This window comes from Ambystoma mexicanum, chromosome 4p (assembly GCF_040938575.1).
Source record: "Ambystoma mexicanum isolate Mex_15411 chromosome 4p, UKY_AmexF1_1, whole genome shotgun sequence".
Taxonomy (NCBI): Eukaryota; Metazoa; Chordata; class Amphibia; order Caudata; family Ambystomatidae; genus Ambystoma; species Ambystoma mexicanum.
Window position 1 is genome coordinate 860,048,094 of NC_090927.1, and position 21,673 is coordinate 860,069,766.

At 45.9% G+C, this 21,673-nt stretch overlaps 1 protein-coding gene across 4 annotated transcripts in view; it reads left to right on the forward strand.

Annotated features, from left to right (window-relative positions):
- Positions 1-21,673, forward strand: part of LOC138453513 (centriolar coiled-coil protein of 110 kDa-like) — a 981,554-nt gene that overhangs the window by 944,238 nt on the left and 15,643 nt on the right. For all 4 annotated transcript variants that reach the window (XM_069606425.1, XM_069606427.1, XM_069606428.1 and 1 more), the window contains one exon: positions 2,645-2,727. In XM_069606425.1, the coding sequence (XP_069462526.1) occupies positions 2,645-2,727 (83 nt within the window). The remainder of the gene's footprint in view (positions 1-2,644; positions 2,728-21,673) is intronic.

Genomic DNA, 21,673 nt, shown 5'->3' on the forward strand with positions numbered 1-21,673 from the left:
TCAAGGGCAAGATGGTGAGGGGCTTCACGGACAATACTACCACAATGTTCTACACCAGGAAGCATGGGGGCCCCAGGTTCCCAGCGCCCAGAGAGGCGCAGGACTTGTGGAACTGGGCCATCACCCAGGGGATGTTCCTCATTCCTTTTCACCTGGCAGGAGTCAAGAACACCATTGATGACTCCCTCAACAGGGAGCTGCGCTCTTGCCACGAGTGGGAGCTTCGACAGGATCAAGTGGACCGCCTGGTGAGGTCCAGGCCTTGTCCTGCAAGCGGCCTTATCTGACTTAACACAACACAAGGGAGGTGCTTTGGACGCACCCCTCCTTCATGCCAAATGTTCTGGCGGAATTCCACCTCAACAAGCCTTTGGTGTTGCCTGTGTTTTTTCTGTCGCATCTGTCGCCGGCTGAAAGGACTTTGCACTCGCTAGATGTGGTGCGTGCTCAGAAATTCTATGTGCCACGCACGAAGAGTTCGGAAGACGTCTCAACTTTTCGTGAACTTTGGGAAGGCTTTGTCCAAGGCTTCCATTTCCAGGTGGCTCTCCGGCTGTATCATGCACTGTCACCGTTTGGCAAACCGACTGCTGCCCGGCCGTCCGAGAGCCCATTCCACCGTAGCAATCGCTGCAATGACGGCGTTGCTCTCTGGAGAGCTGCAGGGCTGCTACGTGGAGGTCTACGCATATCTTCACAAGATTCTACTGCGTCAACAGGAATTCCAGGGAGGAGTTAAGGGTCGGCCAAGCAGTGAACCTGTTTGCTTGAAGGCGTCCCTGTTCCGGAGGTAAGAGTAATTGCTTTTGTTGAGCCTTACCACCTCCTGTGGTTGTATAATGTACTGCTGTGTATTTTCTATTCATGAGCATGTGAATCCATGCCAGACCCTATGCTGAAGAAGGAACAAATTACTTACCTGAAACTATTGTTCTCCAGCATGGGTCTGGCATGGAGTCACATGCGAACCCTCCCTCCTTCCCCTCTGCGGCTCTTCTTGGTCATACTGCCACTTTACGTGCAACCAAATCTTAAGATGGCTGCCAGAGGAGGGGCTTAGGGAGAGGGCAGTCATTGGCTGGGGGCAGTATGACCCAGAGCTCAGTGATTGGGCCTGGCTGTCAATCGCACAGCATGGTGGCTGTTCTGGCGGGACAGTCACTTAGCCCATCAAACAGGAGTGTGACTTATGTTACCAAGAGAACCCATGGCAGGGGTCCTAAAACCCCTCCCTCACATCCTGCCTACCCAGACTTTCAGGCGCCTAAGGAGGGCTTCTGCATAGAAGCCCGCAAAAGGACGGCGAACAAAGTGCGCACAGAGTAAAACACGAGAAAGACATTTTCAAAAGGAAATGGCGAATAAACCCAGCCGGAACTGTATAAAAACGTATATGGTCTAGCTGATGTAAGTTTGAGGCTACCAAGATAGCCTAAAACAATACCAAGGTTATTTAAGATAACCGCGGTAGGTAAAAAAGGGTAGTTACCACTGCCACCACTGCCACCAGCCAAGTCTTGATGAAAAGGGAGCGAAACAGTACTCCAAGAGAAACAGACAAAAAGGGGTAAGTATTAACCCTTTCCGGTACTCTATGTAAGATAGTTTGTACTGGGTCTGTGGATTTTAAAAAGACTAATAAAGTCAATGGCAACTTTACATGTTCTGGGAGACAGTAGTCAGTCCCAGAAAATGGAGTCTGATTTGGGAAGTCTAAAAGACAACCCTGTGTCACTGCACTGTGTAACACACAGTAAAAAGATGATTCCTGTGGAGTAGGTGAGGCTCCGCAGTCTATGAACACAAGGAAATGTTAAACGCACACAGCAAAACACATGTAAGAGTGAGACAAAAAGGCTCATACTCTTATCAGGTGAAATAAATAAATCCTAGAAATCCAGCAAAGCTGCTAAGGGACTCAGTAGGTAAGGGAAATTAGCCATTCTGGAGAATTCTCCCCAACACAGACAGTTTGTAAGTGAAATTGAAACTGTTTTTTCTTTTACCGAGGATTCCCGGCCTGCCCCATTCTTCAATCCGCTTGAGAACATTAGTTATAGGTAAGTAACTTGTTCCTTATTCTAACTTTGACCATAAATCTTCCTGAATTTAGCGTTACAAATAATGCAGCAGAAGGATAACAGATGCCCCAAATCTCCCTGAAGGGCCATAAAGGACCCGACATTTCTTTGAAGTGACCAAGTTTCCTAAAATATATGTAGATACTGATAAACTGACGTAGAAAACTTTTATTTTATAAATGGTTAAGGTCAGCTCATGTCACTTGCTAGGGTTTTCACACGTGATGTACATTGATCATCTTGAATATTGCTTTGGCGTACTTTGTGTTTTTTTGTTTCGCATCTACCAAGCCAGAGTGAGTTTGTAACCCTTAAGAAAGCTTAAGTTAAAGGAATATTTTACCTTGATTTCTTATGCTGAGTTAACACTTAGCCATTCTCAAAAATTGCAACCACTCACTTTTACATGCTGTATTGAAAGGTTTTTCAACTGGAAACTTTTTTTTGATGTGCAAACATAGTAAGTCCGCTGCTTTTGATACTTTTTTTGTCAAAACCATTCTGTTAATCATGTTTTTGTCATGTCAATGTGTCTCAAGTAACTTTATTTTTTTGTTTATTAGAACCTTCAAGAACTCATTGAAACATGTTGAGCAATATAGTGAGAAGTCGTCTTCAAGCAGACTACCGAACAAGATTATCACAGGTGTGTAGCAGATTGATACCCGTGGTACAAACAGATAAATTGTGCACCAGGCACATAGAAAGGAAAATATAACTTACACTTTTACCTGACTGGACTTGCCTTGCAGGCTTATAATATTGTAAGATCGAAAAAGACAAGATAACTGTACTCAATGGGGCTGAAAAATGATCTGCAAATAAACCATAGATCTGATGCCCAAGTGTCAGAGCTTAGAAAAGACATGTTACAGACAGAACGATTATGGACGTGTTTTCTATGGTTGGTAAGAATGGTGACCAAAGTAGTCCGTTTTACCTACTGTTGTGGGAAAGCAACAGTAATACTGCTGACCCACAGGAACTCTTACAAGTTTTTGGTTCCTTTCGTCAACTCAATTTAATTTCTGCTACATGTGGTAGTCTACATTACTGTCTCCCTAATTAAAGTTGCAGGATGAAACTGGTTCCATGTGTGGTGCCTGCGAAAAGCCCTAAAAATGCAATCTTGATTGTTGTATGGCCTTCCATCTTTGGTCTGAAGTGCTCCAATCCACCTACTCCAGGCTTGAAATCACTTCACTGGCTCCCAGTAAAATAATATTGATTATGAATCTTTGGCCCTGGTTGTACACCGGAGCCCCTCACAAAAGTGTCCTCTTGTGCTACCAGATGCTTAAGATGATCTTTGAAAGCTTGCTAGCATAATCAAGACTGCCTTTTTGTATCTCCCCTCACCCTTTCATCCACCCAAATACATTTTTGCCTCAAGCCACACAAGCATAGGGCCCCACAAAGCCATGAAGACTCGCCTATTCCTTATTACCTACAGCTGATGAAACTTTACATCCCTAAAAGATATTTGCACCCTCTATGCTCGGAAGCAACTTCACACCAATGTGTACACATTACAAATTATTTTCTGAAAATAAAATGCTGGCAATGTCCTATGTAGCAAATAAGCATACAAAACCTGGACTGCAGCTACAGTGCATTTTTATGATGCTATTACCACACACACATCATTTAGACTGTGCTCCTTTTACCACAAAGATGTAGTTAAAGTGGAAATGAGCAGCTTGCTATCATGCTATGTCTGGTTTAGCTGTCTAGTGTTGGATATGGTTTGTTTGGTCGAACTTTGTAGTAAAGATATGTTATGAATATTTAGTGCAGTAGTCTTTTTTTGTGCTGTTTTGATTTGGACATTCTCATGCTGTTAGTACTAGTAATCTGTAAGATCAGTATTTAGAGCTTTGTGTGGGATTGAGAGTTGGTAAGAATCACATGAAATTAATGTACAAACTGAACTATGCTTTGAAAAGTACTGTAAGCCTAGTAATGGGAAACTTTAAAAGTAGTGGCCATGTGCTGTAAGCATGTAGGGGGGTGTGGCATATGTGTCGTGGACCTGCATTGGGGCAGTGCCAAGTTGCTAGCTAGACTTTGGTGGCAAGTGATTTGGTACAGTGACAAGTTGGTGACAATTGTAAGACTTCTCATCAACAAGACATTGAGTAAGTAGCTCCTACACACAGCAGAGCCAGTTAACTGAGTGTTGACTTCTCTGCAGCATCAACATGTAGCTGACTCTAGAATCTTATTCAGCAATTGGGCATTCCACCGCTTGTAAGCTGGGGGTTGGGCAATGAAAGCTGTAGCATCCGTTGGAACGTTATGGTGTATCCGATTAGCACAGTTGCTATGTAAAAGAGCAGTTGACTTAATCAGGGGGCCGACTATTGCTGTTACTGTAGTGGAAGTGCTAAAGGCATGTTCCCATGTCTTGCCCTAGTGCAGTGGTCTCAACCTTTGTGTGCTTTTCCTGTACTCTGCTTAACCTGGAAAAGGTTCCTTACCCAAAATGGAGATCTTAAACCATAATTCTTGCCCTGAGCAGAATGCAGATCCTGATGCTAGGCACTCTTCGATTGAGATTTCCTGGAACACATCATAAGTTGCTGTGAGAAGACTTCTTCTGTTCCCATTAGTGCCATTAGACAGAGATGAAGACTCTCTCCCATAAACAGATGCATGCAGGGCTGGAGCTTCAGTAACTGTTGAGAAGATCTCAGCAAGCTCTAAGAAGCTGATTGAACTGCAAAACCCTGTGGCACTTGTGGTTTCATCTGACATAGGCCTAAATGTTTGAAGAGGTATGGCCTGCAGTCCCTGCAATAACCTTTTCTATTAAGTACTGGTTCCTACTCCTTCTTCACCCACCCCTTTACCACGCTCTTGCGATAACTCGGAGTATCAAGATTTGATCATTTATTTTTCAACGATAGAAAAATAAGACTGGGCTCCTTTGATTTCCATAGTCCCTCAAATTCGTCAGTCCGGCATAATGCTGGTTCTGATTCTGAGACACAGGTGTGCTTCCTTGGAGGTGGAATTTGTGGTGCAAAATAATTATATGCATAACAGGCAAAATCATAGAAATCATCACATTCTCTCCCCTGTGCATGAAGGACTCTTTCACGAAAACAATGCAGCAAGATGTGCCCCTTCCCAAGTAATTTTCCAAGGATCCAAGTCCAGAGAATTACTCTGGTGGTTTCCGTTCTGCGTGACTCCGTTCTTCCACAGGCTACTTTTAGTGATTGGAAGGGCCTCCCAACTAATTTTCATTTTACAACCCTTTTGCACCGATTATGGGACATTGCCACCTACTGTGGGGTGCATTTCTTTTAAAAACTTTATTTTTGGGTATATTCAACTAATTACACAATAGTCAAAGAAAAGATAACATAAAAAAAAACATGGAAGTTACATGTGCTTAGTATACCGCTTCCCCCTCCACCGCCCCGGCCCCTGAAGATGCACTTATGCATGAGTTGGTAGTCATTAACAGTTCACCGTCGCTCTCTGGCTGGCGTGTATGCCTGCGTGGTTCTGTTAAGGTTCTGGGGATGTTTCCCTTGAGGAGTCACTGTTCCCGGTGGCCAACAGGTACGCAATGTAGGGGCCCCAGATGTCGGGGGTGGGGAGGGCGAGCGTGTAGAGGTAATAGCTTGATAAAGTTAGTTTCCGTGTCCTGACAGTAAGATATGTCTTTCAACCATTGGTCAGTGTGGGTCCTTTTCCCCATGGCATTGCAATTCTTCTTGGCGCTAGCAATAGCAGCAGTCCTCCTAGTTTGCGTGTTGGGGGTCGGGAGGGAGTGCTTGGTGAAGCCCAGGAGTGTAATCTTAGGGTTGGGCTCCTTGGGTATGCTTAGGATTGCAGCTCTTTTTTCGAGAATGGCTTCCCAGAATTGTTGTATGGTTGGGCAGGACCATGCGAGGTGGACAAAGTCTGCCGACGGGCCGCCGCAGCAACCACACCCCGGGGGGGTCGATGGGTGGTAGTGATGGATTCTAACGGGGGTATGGTACGCTTGGTGGATACATTTTAGGTGTATTAGTTTGTATCTTGTATTTAGCAATACCTTCTGGGTTTGAGCTAGAATGCATTCCCAGTCCTCGTCTAGAATTGACACCTGAAGGGCCTTTTCCCATCTCACCTTGGGTCTTGTCGGGTTCGGGGATTTTTCCGTTAGCAGTGATTTGTAAAGCATCGAGACTAGTTTACCCTCCCCCTGTGACTGGATGACCCCATGCAATAATTGGCATCTTGCGGGTTCTTGCGGGAACGAGAGTAGTATGGCTTGAAGGGAGTGTCTGAGGCAGAAACAGATAAACGTGTCAAGGGTGGAAATAGATAAACGTGTCAAGGGCGGTAGTTGCTCTGCATGTTTTGGCCTGTTGGGGAGTAAGGAAGCACCCTTCGCAGAAAAGTCGCCCATGTTTTTTAAGTTTAGCTTGTCAACCCAGTTTAAATAGACTTTTTCTGTGGTCATGGGGATTCCAGGAATTAATTTTATCGGTAGGAGCGGGGAGAACCTAATCTGAACATCACATTTCAGTGCAATTCTTTTCCATACTGCTATGGTGGAGAGAACCATGTTTAGAGTGTTATGTGGGGTGTGTGTTTGGCTGAAGATAACTGCTGTGAGCAGGTTAGAGGATGCTAGAGCTCGCTCTAGCAGTACATGGGGGCGAACAAAGTGTGTGGCGTACCAGTGGCCCAGGAATTGGGCTTGTGCTGCTCAATTGTAGCGTTCGAAGTCGGGAAGTGCCATGCCACCCTTTTTCACTGGTTGGATTAGTGACTTGTAAGCGATTTTGGCTGGTTTGCCTGCCCATAGGAGTTCCAGGACTAGGCTCCGCGTGTGTTGAAGATGTTGCTGGGGTACTAGTAGGGGCAGGTTTACAAAGAGGTAAAGGAGTTTGGGGAGTATCACCATTTTCACTATCGACACCCGTCCCCAGAAGGTGAGTGGCAATGACTTCCATCTGTCTATTTTCCCCTGAAGTGATTGGATTACTTTACCATAGTTATCTTGAAAGAGGGTTTGGTGGTCTCTGGCCATTTGGATGCCTAAGTAACGGACGTTTGTGTGTCCCCGTTTGAAGTCGAAGTCGTCTGGGAATTCTTGGGTCTCTGGGGTTAGCGGGAATATAATCGACTTGTTGTGGTTGATCTTTAAGCCGGAGAGGTTACCGAATTTAATTAGATCACGTATTATTGGGTTCAGGTTTATTGCCGGGTCTCGTATGTAGAGGGAGATGTCATCGGCATATAGGGAAATTATTAATTTGTGGGGACCGAAGGTCAGGCCTCTTTGTCTGGCTCTGAGGTCTGAGGCGAGGGGCTCCATTACCAGCGCAAAGAGCAATGCAGACAGGGGGCATCCCTGCCTGGTGTACCCCGCTGAAGGTAGATTGCCATCGATCTGGTTTTCTCCAGAATGATGTAAGAGCGGGGTTGGTTATACAGTAGGGCAGTCAGCTGGAGGAAACGTTTGCCGAGACCCATTCGTTGGAGAACCTCAAAGAGAAAGGGTCATTCAATGGAGTCGAAAGACTTCTCGGCATCCAGGAGGACCGCCAACGCCTATTGTGAGGGATCTAGGGCTTCCATGACTACGAACATGCGTCTGATGCCAAATGTTGTGTTGTGGCCTGGTATAAATCCGGCTTGGTCTGCAAGCACCATCGCGGGCATCAGGGGAATGAGTCTGGAGGACAGGATCTTGGCTAATATTTTATTGTCGAGGTTGATCAGTGAGATCGGTCTGTACAAGCCACATTCTTCTGAGGGTTTGTTAGCTTTATGTAGTAGGATCACGTTCGCTTCGCGGAGGGTCGGGGGCAGTGAACCGGTCTCGAGTGCCTCCTTGAAGACTTGCAGCAACAGTGGGGCGAGGATGGGTGTGAATGCTTTATAGAACTCACCAATTAGCCCGTCGGGCAAGGCGCTTTAGTGCTTGGTATGTCTTTGATGGCCTGAAGGATTTCCTCTAGTGAGATGGGAAGGTTTAGGGGTTCTCTTAGTGTGGCATCCACCCAGTACAGTTATATGTCGGCTAGATAGTGCGCTAGATAGTGCGCTAGTTGCTCTTGATTGGCGGTGTAGTTGGCCCTGTATAGGTTTTGATAAAAGGCACAGAAAATTTTGGCAATTTCCTCGTCGGTGTGTACTAGGGCGCCCTGGGGATTCCGGATCTGCTCTATCTGTGTGGGTTTACAGTCTGCCGCTATCAGCCTCGCGAGGAGGGCACCTGGTTTCTGCCCCTCTCCATATTGGCGAATGCGATGGCCTTGCGATAGGAATTTCAGTTCCCGGTCCGCCGCCGCTCTGAACTTGTCTAGCTCCTTTTTCAAAGATGCCAGCACGAGTGGTTCTGGTGATGTGGTCTGTAGTTGTTCGAGCTCCTTTAAGCGGGCATCACTTGAGGACAGTTCTCGTCTAATGAGTTTTAAGATTCCTTGTTCTTTGGTTAAGCAGATCCCTCTGACGTAGCATTTCAAGGATTCCCACAGGGTTCTGGCAGATGTCACTGAGTCTTGGTTGAGTTCGAGGAAAGCGAAGATCTCTGCGCGGAGTTCATCAGCAAACACCTGGTCCTGTAGGGAGCCCGGTTTGAATCTCCAGTGTCTCCTCCCCTCTGAAGGGTCTGGAGGGATGCACTCGATTGGCAGATCTAGGCAGTATTTGGCTGTTCGTCCATTGGACTTGGCTGTATGCGGAGACCAAGATGTAGTCAAGGCGGGAACTGGTCTTGTGGACCCAGGAGTGGAATGAGTAGTCTCGGGTCTCGCCGCGTTGGCGTCTCCAGTTGTCCACCAGGTCGTATGCTTTGCAGATTTCAAGAACCTGATGGGCTGCTTTAGAGGCGGAGATGGACGATGAGTGAGCTCTATCCTTCTGTGGGTCTAAACGGTGTTCAGGTCGCCTGCCCATATGACTGTTGCAGATCTCGCTTATCTCAGGTGCGTCAATACCCAGTCAAAGTTGTTATACCCGTCTGTGTTTGGCCCGTAGGAGTTTATGATGATGAATTCTGTGTTCCAGGGACCCATGTCCAAGAGCGTCCTTCCTTCTTCGTCATTTTTGACTGCAAGTAGTTTGAATTTTAGGGATCTATGTATTAGGATTGCCACCCCTCTGGCGTATGAAGAATAAGAGGCGAAGTATCTATGGCAGCCCCAGTCCCGGGCCCACCGATTCTCTGCTCCGGGAAGGAGGTGGATTAGAGCAATGTCCACTTTGTGTCTCCGGAGGTATTGTGATATTTTCCTAGTTTTGATCGGGTTGTTGCCCCCTTTAATGTTCCAGGGAGCTACCTTGAATGCTGATACGGTATTGAACTGTTTGGTTGTTTTTGGGGCGGGGAGATGTTTGATTGTGACGGGCCATTTTATGGTGGTGTTGTGTCCAAGTTTCTGCTTTCCCAAACGGGAGCCAATCTCGGTGCATCCCTTGGTCGATCTTGGGTGTAGGCGGGGGGGTGCGGACCCCTGGTAAACACGCTTCCAAAACATTGAACAATTTCACTCCCAAACACGGGCAACCCCCAACTTGCCCATCAGATTTCCCCCACCCAATGTCCCAAAACATAACAGAGCTGCGCTTGGGGCGCTAGGGAACTTCCAAGGTCTTGTGCACCCTGAGAATCAGCGTTGTTGTAGAATCCAGGGGCTCTTTGAGTGGCAAACGCGGTCAGGCTATAGGCGTGCGTGGGTATCATGGCGGGTCTCTGTCTGCTCGGTCTCTCCTTTGCGGTCTCTGATTGCCGCTGGGTTGTTTGCAGCCCAGCTTGTCGAGGAATGAATTTGCCTCTTCGGGTGTGTTAAAGAATTGTGATTTGCCGTCATGCTGAATTCACAGTTTGGCTGGACATATCATGGAGTATAGCAATTTGTTGTCTTGTAGTCGACGCTTCACCCTGATGAATGTTCTGCGTAGCGCCTGGACTGACGGGGATAAGTCGGGAAAGAACTGTATGTCATCTCCGTTGAGTTGAAGGTTCCCTTTCTCCCTTGCAAGACGGAGAATTTTGTCCCGGTCTTTGAAGTTTAGCAGTTTAGCTATTATTGGCCGAGGGGCTGTCCCGGGGATGGGTCGGCTGGTCGGGACCCTGTGGGCTCTTTCTACCACAAATATGTTGGACAGTGCGGGGCTGCCAAATACCTCCTTGCATAAGGTTTCCACAAACTCTTCCATTTTGTTGTTCTCTCAGCCCTAGGATCCTGATGTTGTTCCGGCGGGATCGTCCTTCGAGGTCCTCGTTTTTAGCAATGACGGCTCTCATTTGGGTTCCAGTGTGGAGAACTTGGTGGACATGGAGGACACATTGTCTTTGATGTCGGATATTCGTTGTTCAGCAGTGTCAAGCCTGTCGCTGTTTGTTTAAGCGATGCTGTAGCTGGTCGACCTTTGTGGACAGGGAATAAAGATTACTGTCTATATTGCCAATGCCAGCTTTTAATTCAAGGAGGATCTCTCTGATGACAGTGGTTTGAGAGGGATCATCGACCGGAGGTATGGACCCCCCTGGGCTCTCCGGTCGATCGTTCGCTTTTGGGGTTTTGACTATGGCTCCTGCCTCAAATGTTTGCTTCCGCTGGGATTTGTCAGATTTCCCAATCTTGGCGGTGTGGCTATTTTTGGCCCGGGTGCAGGACTTCTCCTCAGTGAGATGGCTGGTGGTGGTTGCGGTTCGTGGGTTATGCCAAGGATTCCTATTCCGTGTGGGGTGTCCCCGGATGGGCTGACTATGTTGTGGTGTCTCTTGTTGAACAGTGGGCTTTCGCCAGGATATATTGACATGCAGTAACATGCGGTTGGGGAGATTTCTGCTGTCGGCCACCTTATGCCTCGCTTCGGTAGGGGTTTGCTGGGTGCTGTGGGAACAGGTCGCGGGCTTTCGCCTGCCTGGCGCATAGTTGGCACCCCTGCCGCCGTTTGAGCAGACCTTGTGTTGCCCCTAATGTCTGTCCCTCAACCACAGGGGCCGCGTGGCCGGGGAAGGTGGGTGTGCACTCGGGCCGCGTCGCTGTATCTCACGCCTTGTCCTGGGGTTCGAGGCGCCCCGCCTCAATGTGTGCCGGGGGGAGGATGGCTCACCTGGTCCTCCTCCGCCGCCCGCCGTCTCTCTGCGTCATCGTTTGGGCCTCTGGACGGCCGCCGGGTGGGCCTGCTGTTTGTGTGCTCCTGGGTCCCGCCGACCAGCGTGCGGTGCGGGAGCCACACCGATGAAGCTGCTCTGTGGGGCCGCTGCGATGTGGCAGCTCGCTCCTCTCCGTGAGCTGATGCAAGGCCGGCGGCAGCCGGATATGTCTCCGGGGACTCGGTCTCCCCACGCGGTCCCTCTGGGCAGCCACACAGGCTCTGCGGGCTCTGACCAGGGATCTCAGGGGTGCCGCGGGGACTCACGAATGAGGTCTCGGACGCCGCCCCTGGCGGAATGAGCGGCACCAGTGTCATCCTCCCCTGGCGTCGCCGTGCCTCGGACGCCGCCGCCAGATGCCGACACCGCGGGCCCCGCTCCTCACAGGCCCCGCGCCAGCCAGGCGGCCACAGGTGTCCTCTCCGCCACCGAAGGACAGCGGGCTGATGTGCCTGGCCTCGAGGTGTCTGTCCTGCCGCTGGGGGGGTGATGGCCCCTGATTGCATTCTTTTTCCAAGATTGATATGGGTGTGCCGTCGGAGCTCGCACAAGAGCCGCCATCTTGGTCGCGCTCTAGCGCCCTCTACTGTGGGGTGCATTTAAAGGCCCCAAACAGAAGTCCCTTTCACCTGAACTGCAGCATTTAAACACTGCAACCAAAAATGTCCATGCTTTACTTTCCCTGTCACATGAATAACAAGCATTTAAACACTGAAACCAAAAACAGCCTGGCTTTTTCTTTTTGTTCATGTAAAATGAAAGAACCATTGATAATGACTACCTGTCATTATCAATGGAACAGCAGCAATGTAATTCACCCAAGAAAGAGGAATCAAAGAATCCTGTGACATGGAAACAGGATTTTTAAACATTAAAAGCAAAAACAGCTTGCATGTGTGTTTGCAAATAAAAATGGCTTTAAAAGCCACAATGGAAAAAGATACCACTGCTCAAAATGTCAGGAAAGCAAAACCCGTTGTGTGGGGGTGATCAAAGCAAATGTATATTATGTTTCACCCACAAAACTCCTGTAAGCATGTGAAGAGACACTTCAGGAAAAACCTGTTCTGGCTGAGTTCTAAACTTCACAATGAAGTGCCCCGCTTCCACCTGAATGTCGCACCTCCCAGCCAACAACCCTGTAATAAAATATGATGATGTTGGAGGCGTCAAACTTCCCTATTCTGCAGAATAGCCGGCAGGTGAGCAGAGATGTCAAAAGAATGCAATCCTTGGATAAGGCATGACAAAAAGGGGTGAGCCCTTGTTGCACCCACTTCAAAGAGACTTCTAAAAAAAACTCAGATGGCTGGGGGGGGTGTGGGGGGAGGGTGATGCGGCCCTCCCCCATGTTGAACAGACGCTCACAATTGATATTAAAAGACTTTCATTTTAGGCATTGAAGGGTACGTCCCCTAGATTGTAAAATTTGTGATGTAATTTCTGCCTTATAAGTGGGACTGTACTAGGACTCAAGGCACACAAAAACTGGGGAAGACAGAAAAATGAGGACAGAAAGAAGGCTGCTGAACCTTACCATCTTTGGGAGTGCAGTGACCAGACCACTGCCCTTTCTTTCCAGAGTGTCCTGAGATGCAGCAGGCTTTCCTGAATCGTAAACGAAGACTTGCTATGTAAGTAGCAAAAACCCAGCCCTAAATTGCATAAGCCCTTTATTTTTGTAATGGTGCATCCAATATTTCCTTATTGAAAACCCCAAATTGCCAGTGTGGTTCAGCCATCTCCCCATAGTAGAATCTCTTGTTTGCCTGTGTATGTCAGCATATCTCCTTTGAAAAACCCCTCATTTGACTTTGTATATCCTTAGTATTTTTGTAAGTAAATCAATTAATTCCCCCATTGAATTTCACAGATCGGGATTATTGAAATTCAAAACCAACCATCCTTGTCTAGTGTTTTTATTTAATTGTTATAGTCATTAAAGTGTTGTCCAAGAGAATGAATCTCCTCGTGAGCTGAAAACCAAATGTGTCCCTTTGTCTAATTTATGCCCTGCTAAGCTAATTTTAATTTGCCAGTGTCATTCCTATTTGCACCTGTCCTATTAAACAAAAACTGTTGTTCCCATTGTGAGTGATCCCTTTGCCCAAAGCCTACCTTTAAGTTGCCCTTGCCTTTTTCACTAAAAAACGATTTTCCTATGTGCTTTTCTCATTGTTGAAAGCATGTCATTTCCAGCCACATCAAAATTGAGGTGATTCCCAATTTCGTTTTTTTCTAAAAATGTATTTTCATCCTTTAAGAAGCGTTTTTCCTAGAGTAGTCCCCTTCCTCTATCAGATTCTGAGTGCGGATTTGGTATTGCCTTTCCTTCGTTTTTCAAGGTTTTGAGCTTGCCTGTCATTGCCCAGCTCCAGCAACATTTTGTGAGATTTGCAATTTCGTTTTTCTAGATATTTCTTTTCACCTTTGAAAAACAATTTTGTTTTTTACTTTTACTTCTCATGTTATGCCTATGTTCAAATCGTATTAACTAAGTGTGCTAGCTAGTCTGTTTTGAAGGTCGATTTGTCCTGTATTGTAAGCAGCCCAAAGTACCCTTGTGTGCTCTCCCGTAGCAGTAGTTTTGAATCATTGAAAACACATTTTTCCATTGTTGCTGGGGGGAGAGCTTAACTGTTGTTGCTATCACTTTGTGGTAAATTGTTCTTTTTTTGTTCTGTCATTTAAAAACCGGAATTAACTGTAATAGTGTATCTTACCCTGATGGTTTTGTAGAGATTATTATATTTTGTGTTGCCACAACTTTAGTTGCTGTGCAGTTGGTTGAATTTCATTTTCACAACACGAGGTGTTTGTGGATGTTGGGTGCAAGACGGGTTGGAAGCCTACTTAACAAGAATCCGTAGTATATTAAAAATAAGTGTTTTATTGTGCGCCACATTCAATGTAGGGGAAGGATGGACACCACTTCTACACCAGAAAAGGGGAGTGGTTAGGGGATGTGGTTCGTGTGACCCTGACTGCTCTGGTGTGCACTTAAATATTGTGTTATTTTGTTGCAAGTACACTGGTGGTTCCACCCTCACCGCTCCCCCTCCCCGCTTGGAGTCGAGCTGGGATCGGTGTCCATGCCCCTTTCATGGACAACACTCACCCGCACATGTGGCGATGCAGAGTTACGTGTGGTCACTACGTCAAGGTTGTTTTTCCTTATTGCCCCTCTCGCCATCCAGTCGCAAGACCCAAATGAGTGCTCATGCCCTTTGGTCTACAGGTTTGTATACTGTATATTCTGTGTCTCTCCAGGTGCTAAGTTGGGGAGGAGGTTTACTGTGGATCCGGACCTTGGACCAGAGGCTTAACCACAAGCCCTTGATAGAAAAAGTGGTGCAAACACCACTTGCACCAATGACTTTGGCCTCCTCTATCTTTACATTTTATGCTCCTTCTCTTAATCTGACGGTGAATCTGGCACACATCTCGAATGCAAGTGTCCTGAACCCTTGCGTCTGGATTGACTAGCAGGACAGAGCTCTCGTTACCAGACCAAAAGTAGTACTGAAAGGCCCTATGGTAATGCTACAGGGACCCATTCCATCCTGGATGGACCTGAATACTAAAGACCGGGTAGTTTCTGATACAGTTTACTCTTTGTGCCCTCTCCTCATCCCATTTACTTTCCAAGACAAATTCTATATAATGCTTATACAGCAGATATGGAAACAGCATTGAAGTCTGCACATAATTTCCCACCGAGGATAAATGGCATAAAAGCAGTCAGTTTGTTATACGCTGATGATGTTATTATTTTCGATCAAACACAAATTGGTTTGCAGCGAACACTGAATGCCTTGTCTATTTATGTCAGGGAAAATGAAATGGTCATAAATAAAATAAAGACCAAGCCGATGAGCCTAGGGGGTCTCACAGAGCTGTTGAGAGATTTAAGTGGAAGATGGAGACTACCGTATTGGAAAGTGCCCAGTAATTTCTCTACATGGATTTTCCCATAACGATTCGACCATCCACATACTATAGGCCTGCGTATGTGCAAAAGTTTGGAAACAATGGTTGGTCATAAAAAATGACCTAGAGCATCGCGGGGGCTGTAATATACAGGGATTTGTGGAGATTTACAAGATGAGCATTGTTTCCTCAGTATTCTATGCTCTAGAATCTATGCCACTGGCTCATGTAACTTGGCTGGACAAACAAGAGGCCACATTTTTACAATCAATCATAAACCTCCCTAAAGGGAGTACCAGTTGAGGCTTTAAGACTTGAATATGGTCTCCAATCCCTGCATTCAATGTGGTCAGTCAAAAAAGTGCTGCTTTTTCCCAAACTGCATAAAGCTGATCAGTCCTCCAATGACTTATTGAAGTTGTTAGGTCAAAAAAGGCATGGAGATTGTCCAAATCAATTAATTGTTGAACTTTTAACCTTCACCAAAAGATACTTGTCAAATTTGGGCTTATATCTGGAGGCGTTTGAAACTCGCCCCTGATTACGAAAGAGTTATCAAAAGCAAGGCACGGCAAATGGATTTGGCAGGTAGTATTGATAAAATGCATACATTAAAAAGATACAGGGAATATTTGCTTCAAAGTTTTAAGGATGTGGTGCCTGATTACTACCTAACGGCTCTAGCCCAGAGCTGAGGCGTTTCACAATGCAGATCTGCCTCAATATCTTGCAGGCTAAAGAATATGTTAGTCACTGGCAAAATGTTATAGTACAGGGCAAACAATGCCCATGTCAGCATCCAGTGCCAGTCCTTTCTGTCCCGATCTACTAATTTCTGTAAAATTGAAATTGGTTTTAGCATCTCATTGAATCTTTCTACCAGACCGTGGGTTTGTGGGTGCTATACCGAAGTTCGCAGGACACTAATGTGAAGTAGCTACTTGACTTCAGCCATAAGCTTACTCATAAAATTGGACCCTGGTCTGTGGGTATTTCCTTGGGAAAACCAACCTTGGAGAAATAAGGTAGAAGATGCTTGAGGATCTGCTGAGTTGTTTTATTTCGCATTGGGAACACCTCAGGATATCGGGTTGCATAGTCTATGATCACTAGGAAATATTTTTCACCCAATTTAGATGTTTATGATCGGCATTGGGTTCAGCGGTGCAGGCATTGGGATGTGGGGCTAGTCTTCGGGCATATTTCGCATGTCTGGGTGAAAGTTTTTATATCTGCATGGATACCTGGCCAATAAAATGTCCTACTAATATGTGCCTGTGTTTTAACTTGGTCCAAATGCCTTCCAGTAAGATGGCCATTTGCGATCTCTAGCTCAACCTTTCAATGACTCTTAGGTATTACAAACTGTGTTTTAACTAAGCCCTTAGTGTAGGTTTCCTTCCTGTAACATAATGCTCATTTTTAAAAGAAAAAAAGGCTACCCTTCTCTTTACCTTCCTCTTCTGGAATTGCTTGTAAGAAAGCCTCAGCAAGGGCTGGGTCATTGCGCTGGGCAAAGGCCAGGTCAGAATAGATGGTAGGCTCATCTCCCTTCATTTTCTTGCTGTCAAGAGATTTGTCAGCCTCCCCAAAGCCGAAGTTACCTCTCTCTGTTTCATCAGGTTCACTTTCTTTAAACTGGGGAAACCAAGCTCTTTCCAAAATTCCCTGATTAATCTGATCTCCTCAGCGTACCTTAAAAGGGACTTCCCCATGATTCTGCAAGAGAACCTTCACGCCCCCCCGGAAGTCGGAAACGGTAACGCCTGCCAAGACATCTATCCCAAACTTCCATGCTCAGCCAGATTTTGGTGCTAATCGGATGTAACATTCCAGAGTGCGTATCAGAACTAAATTTGTAGGAATCATTCCTCTTTTCCCAGGATGAATAGTAGCTTCTTTACTATTGCAGATATCTAACCCTATTGATTCCTTGGTGGCAATGGAAGGGTTAGAGGCTCTCCGACTACGTTTTTGAAATTGTAGGGTTCCCCAATTTGTTTCAACTGAGTCACGACCCACTCATGATACCATATGTGAGGAACTCATGATGACAACAGTAAAGACCGACACAAGTGATCACAGTTCAAGGGTGTTTATTTAACAATAAATGCATAATGGAAAAACACCTAAACTAAACCTAAATCTAAGATGGGAGCAAGCGTTGACCATCAAATAAAAATAAGGCAGTCCTTGTTGCATTGTGTCAAAATAAAAATGCCTATACTAAGAAATCTATTGCAAATCCTTACGCTAAATACAAAAGAAGTGTGTGACAGGGTTTCATTAAAGAAAGAAGTGTTCTTAAATCATAAGTCTAGATGTGATTGCCAGGGTTCTCCCTTCTCCGCGTTTTCAGCACGGGTCAAGTTGGGTCTTCTGAGCACAGCACACATTTGAGCTTTCCTCAGCATGAGCCGACAGTTCCGCTCCAGCTATCGGGTTCTCCGATCGGTAAAAAGTCTCATTTCCACTAAAAGCTCTCATGCCCTCGAGAGCCTGATAGTTCTATCAAACACACAGTTCTGGTATACAAATGCCTTGGGTGATGGGTTCGCCGCTGGGTCCCCCTCTTCTGGGCACTGACCCTTCAGCCACTACTTTGGGAGATGGCTTCACCCCCTTGAGTCCCCCTCTTCTGGACGCTGGTCCTTCAGCCGCTACTTTGGGTGATGGCTTCACCCCATTGGTCCCCCTCTTCTGGGCGCTGACCCCCAGATGACAAATTGGATTCACTCCTCTTGCTTTCTCACATTTTCAGATTCACTTGCCTTGCTTTCTCTCGATGCAGGATTCACTTCCCTTGCTTTCTCTCGATGCAGGATTCACTCCCCTTACTTTTTAACAGTTTGTAGATCAGACTTTCGATTGTATGGGGATTTTGCTTGACCTTCTGTATGACCACTTTCACCTTTCTTGGCGGCTCTCCTATGACCTTTTGGTATCTGTAGTTTAATTTCTCATGGGATTGACCAGAGTGTCTCAAGTTAGAACTCACATGGTGCCTCTGCGACTAGTTTTCCATTTTACAATTCTTTGAACCTCGTTCAAAATTGCCACTTTATGATTTTCATTTAACACAATTCGGTTCTTATCGGCATTCCCTTTGACTCACCGTCTGTGATGAACCGCTTGGCTTTCCATCTCTCAGAGTCAAGGCCGGTACCACGGATGCAGGACTCTCCCTCATTCCTGCTTATCAGCGTAGGTTTTCCCCGTGTGTTGTTGACATCTGCTGCAAGACACTTGTGCTGTTGTTCGCGGTTTTATGTCCTCTTCCACGACTGGTCCGTGGTCCTGGGACGGAAAGGGCAAGGTCACTTCTCTACTCGCCACTCTCTCGATCCCTGCTGCCTTTCTCCTTTTCTGGAACTGCCGTGCCTGGTTAGCTGTGCCATTGTGCTGTCTGACGTGCTCTTCCTGTGCTCTCTCGCGTCACCTTTTATCCCTGTGGGGAAGGGAAAGGGCCATCAGGTGTGTGTGTGTGTGTGTGTGTGTGTGGTTCTGATCAATTGCCTGACTTTGCCTGACCCTTGTATTGTGACATGTCAGATAAACGGCTCTGGTGTTAGTCCGTTCTCTGTGTTGGAAAAGGGGTGGGGGGACAGTGGTTTTGAATGTCTTAGATAGGGAATAGGTGTTGAAAGAAGGTGGATACCACGCCTCACCTGTTGGTGTGCCCTCATACCCCCCCACCCACAGCCCCCCATGAAGGTGATCCTTCCGCACTGGTCCACCCCAGGAACTGCAATCCAAAAGCGATGGCCATATCCTGGCCACCTTGATGACAGAATCCCTGTGGACTAGATAGGGAGACACCTTCAGGGACTACGAAACTACTATATACCAAAGAGGACCCCCTATAACAAGGAACTGGGGATACAGTGTTCCTGTTGTACATACATAATGTACACAATTCTCAAATTGCATCGGTCAATGTCAACATTATTCTACTACTCCTGGATGATATACGATTCAATGTTTTATTTCATTTTTTTAAAGTCATACTAGTATAAATGATTAACATAATTACCTTAATTCAAGCATTTACATACAGTAAATATATGCAGCATGAATTTACAAACTATCATATTGAAACACTCATTGCGGTTGGGAATAATGCAATGTTTTTGCACATTAACAAGGAAATACGAAATACATATTTACACATGCACATCACAAGTCCAACTGAACTTGACCAGTCTGGGACCAAACAGACTGTTAAGTTCCGGAATTCGAAGGTACCAAGATCTGTGCTGATAAATTGCAAGCCTGGGAATCCACTTTCACCACTGGAGAAAACTAGCTCTCAAGTTTGCCATGGCTCTGCGTGAGAAAGCCATCCAGTCCTGTAGATTCTAGAAATGTTTTTTTCTTTAGTATTTGAAAGCTAGGGAAATTTCAAGTCCCAGAATTTCAAGCAAAAACAAGATTAAATGGCATTCTCGTGAACGGCCAAGGGACACATTAGAGCTTTGGTGAACATTTTTTTTTTTATATACTTTTGTTTTTCAAACATTTCCGGTGAAAAACAGTAAAAGTTTGCATAGTCAACATGAGAGTAAAGCAGCTGTACAAAACAGAAAGGAATAAATTAAACAAAGGGGGTTGAAATGGTTGCAGGGGATGTTATCGGACATTTTGAAATGCTATTCTGCAATAACAATTGCAACAGAACGAGTTCTCATTCAAGTCTTGTTTAAATGTGTATCCTAGTGTTCTCTATTTAGTGTCCAGGGTCAATTACACCACACTGGGAGATTGAGAACTCCAAAGAATAATTGTTGTGCATACTTGTTTGTAATCAAACGTTTTCAATGCCAGTAAGGTTTTAGTAAAAATAAGTGGCCATGAGATTAATTCACAAATGGTGCCCGTACCTGCACATGTTTCTGTGAAATCGGTTTAAAGAAAGTGCTGTCAGTTTCTCATGAGCCAAAATGTACCAAACCTTTATCTACCGGGTGTTAATGATTGGGCCCTCATTATCCTGTCAGTTTGTTGCTTGGCGTCTGTGAGGAGGTGAGTGATTACCTTGGCAGTTACTCCGGTCATCTGGTATATCCCCCCCCAGCCAAATCTCCCAAAAGCACCACCATCGGATTGTACAGCAGCATTATATCCATTTCATCTATGATCTTGGATAGAAATTCTTTCCGAAATGTTTTGGGCATTGCCACCACATGTGTGCGAATGTTCCCACCTCGCTGCAGTTTCTCCAACACAGGCCAGGACAATCTGTGGAGATCTTTTGTATACGCTCAGGGGTGAGGTTCTAGCGGATGTATACTTTGTGCGCGCATTACCTGTTAGCGGCGCATCGAGATGATTTGTGCAGCCTGGTCCAAATATTCACCCGGTAGTCTGAAGGAATTGGTGTTTTCAACTCCTCATCTGAGCAGTGTATATATAAAGGAGATTTGCTTATTCTCTAGTCCACTCGCTGAAGTTATTTCGAACTCAGTGGCCTGCATTGCTATTTTAATTCTAGGGTTCATAGTCCAATGCTGTATCTGGGTATACCAGAACTTCTCGTTTTCAGGGTCGTTATGCATACTTTTGCCTGTCTCAAAATCTAGAGGTGCTTTGTTGGCCCAAAACAGACCCAACAGTGAAAGGCCTTTGTATATGCACCTTCTAAATGCTTGGGGGTGAGTGGGACCATTCCTCAGGTTATTTCTGGGTTCCCAAATATCTTGGATAAGGGCCCAAGGCTACTAGTCTCCGTCCACAGCCTATTGGCTCTATACCACATGCCCAGTGCCTCTCTAATTTCTGTGAGAGGTGTACCCTTATCTTTCCTTACTGCATAGCCAAGTAGGTGTAGAGTTTCATATGTGGTTTTGATAATGTCTTACGATAGTGCTAGCCAATGTGGTGGAAGATTCAAATCACCCCATTATAGTATTGTAGCTATCTGTGGGGCCAAGACATACCGGTTTCATATCCGGCATGCCTAGCCCTCCCACTGACATCCTCCTAGCCATGAGTTTCGCAGAGCTTCATGGCCGTCTCTTATCCCATACAAATCTTGAAATGTTTTCTTGTAGCGAGTCGGTGACTTTCACTGGGTATTCTATGGGCAGCTCTTGGCATGTGCATATACCTCTGGGAAGTAAATTCACTTTCCCTACTGATATTCGTCCTAGCCAAGAGAGCTCCTGAGTCAACCTAGTTAAGTCGTCTTTCAACTCTTTTAAACAGCGGGTTTATGTTAGCCTTGTAAAGAGCGTTGAGGTCTGGTGTCTTTGAGATCTCAAAGTGGTCTAAGGATTTGGAGGATTGTTTAAAGGGAAACCTCTTTTCTGTTGTCTTGTACTGTTTGTGGCAGTGCCATTCCAAGTGCATGAGATTTTGCTCCATTTCCGCTCAATCTGGACACCTTTTGGAATTTGTGCAGGGCTTCTATTACGTTCGTAAGGTTCAGCAGGATATTGTCCACGTATCATAGGATCTTATGCACTGTAGTTTTGCATGGGAATGCCTGTAATCTTAGGATTTGCTCTGATTATCTGCACCAGGTGCCCCATCAGGGCAAACAAAC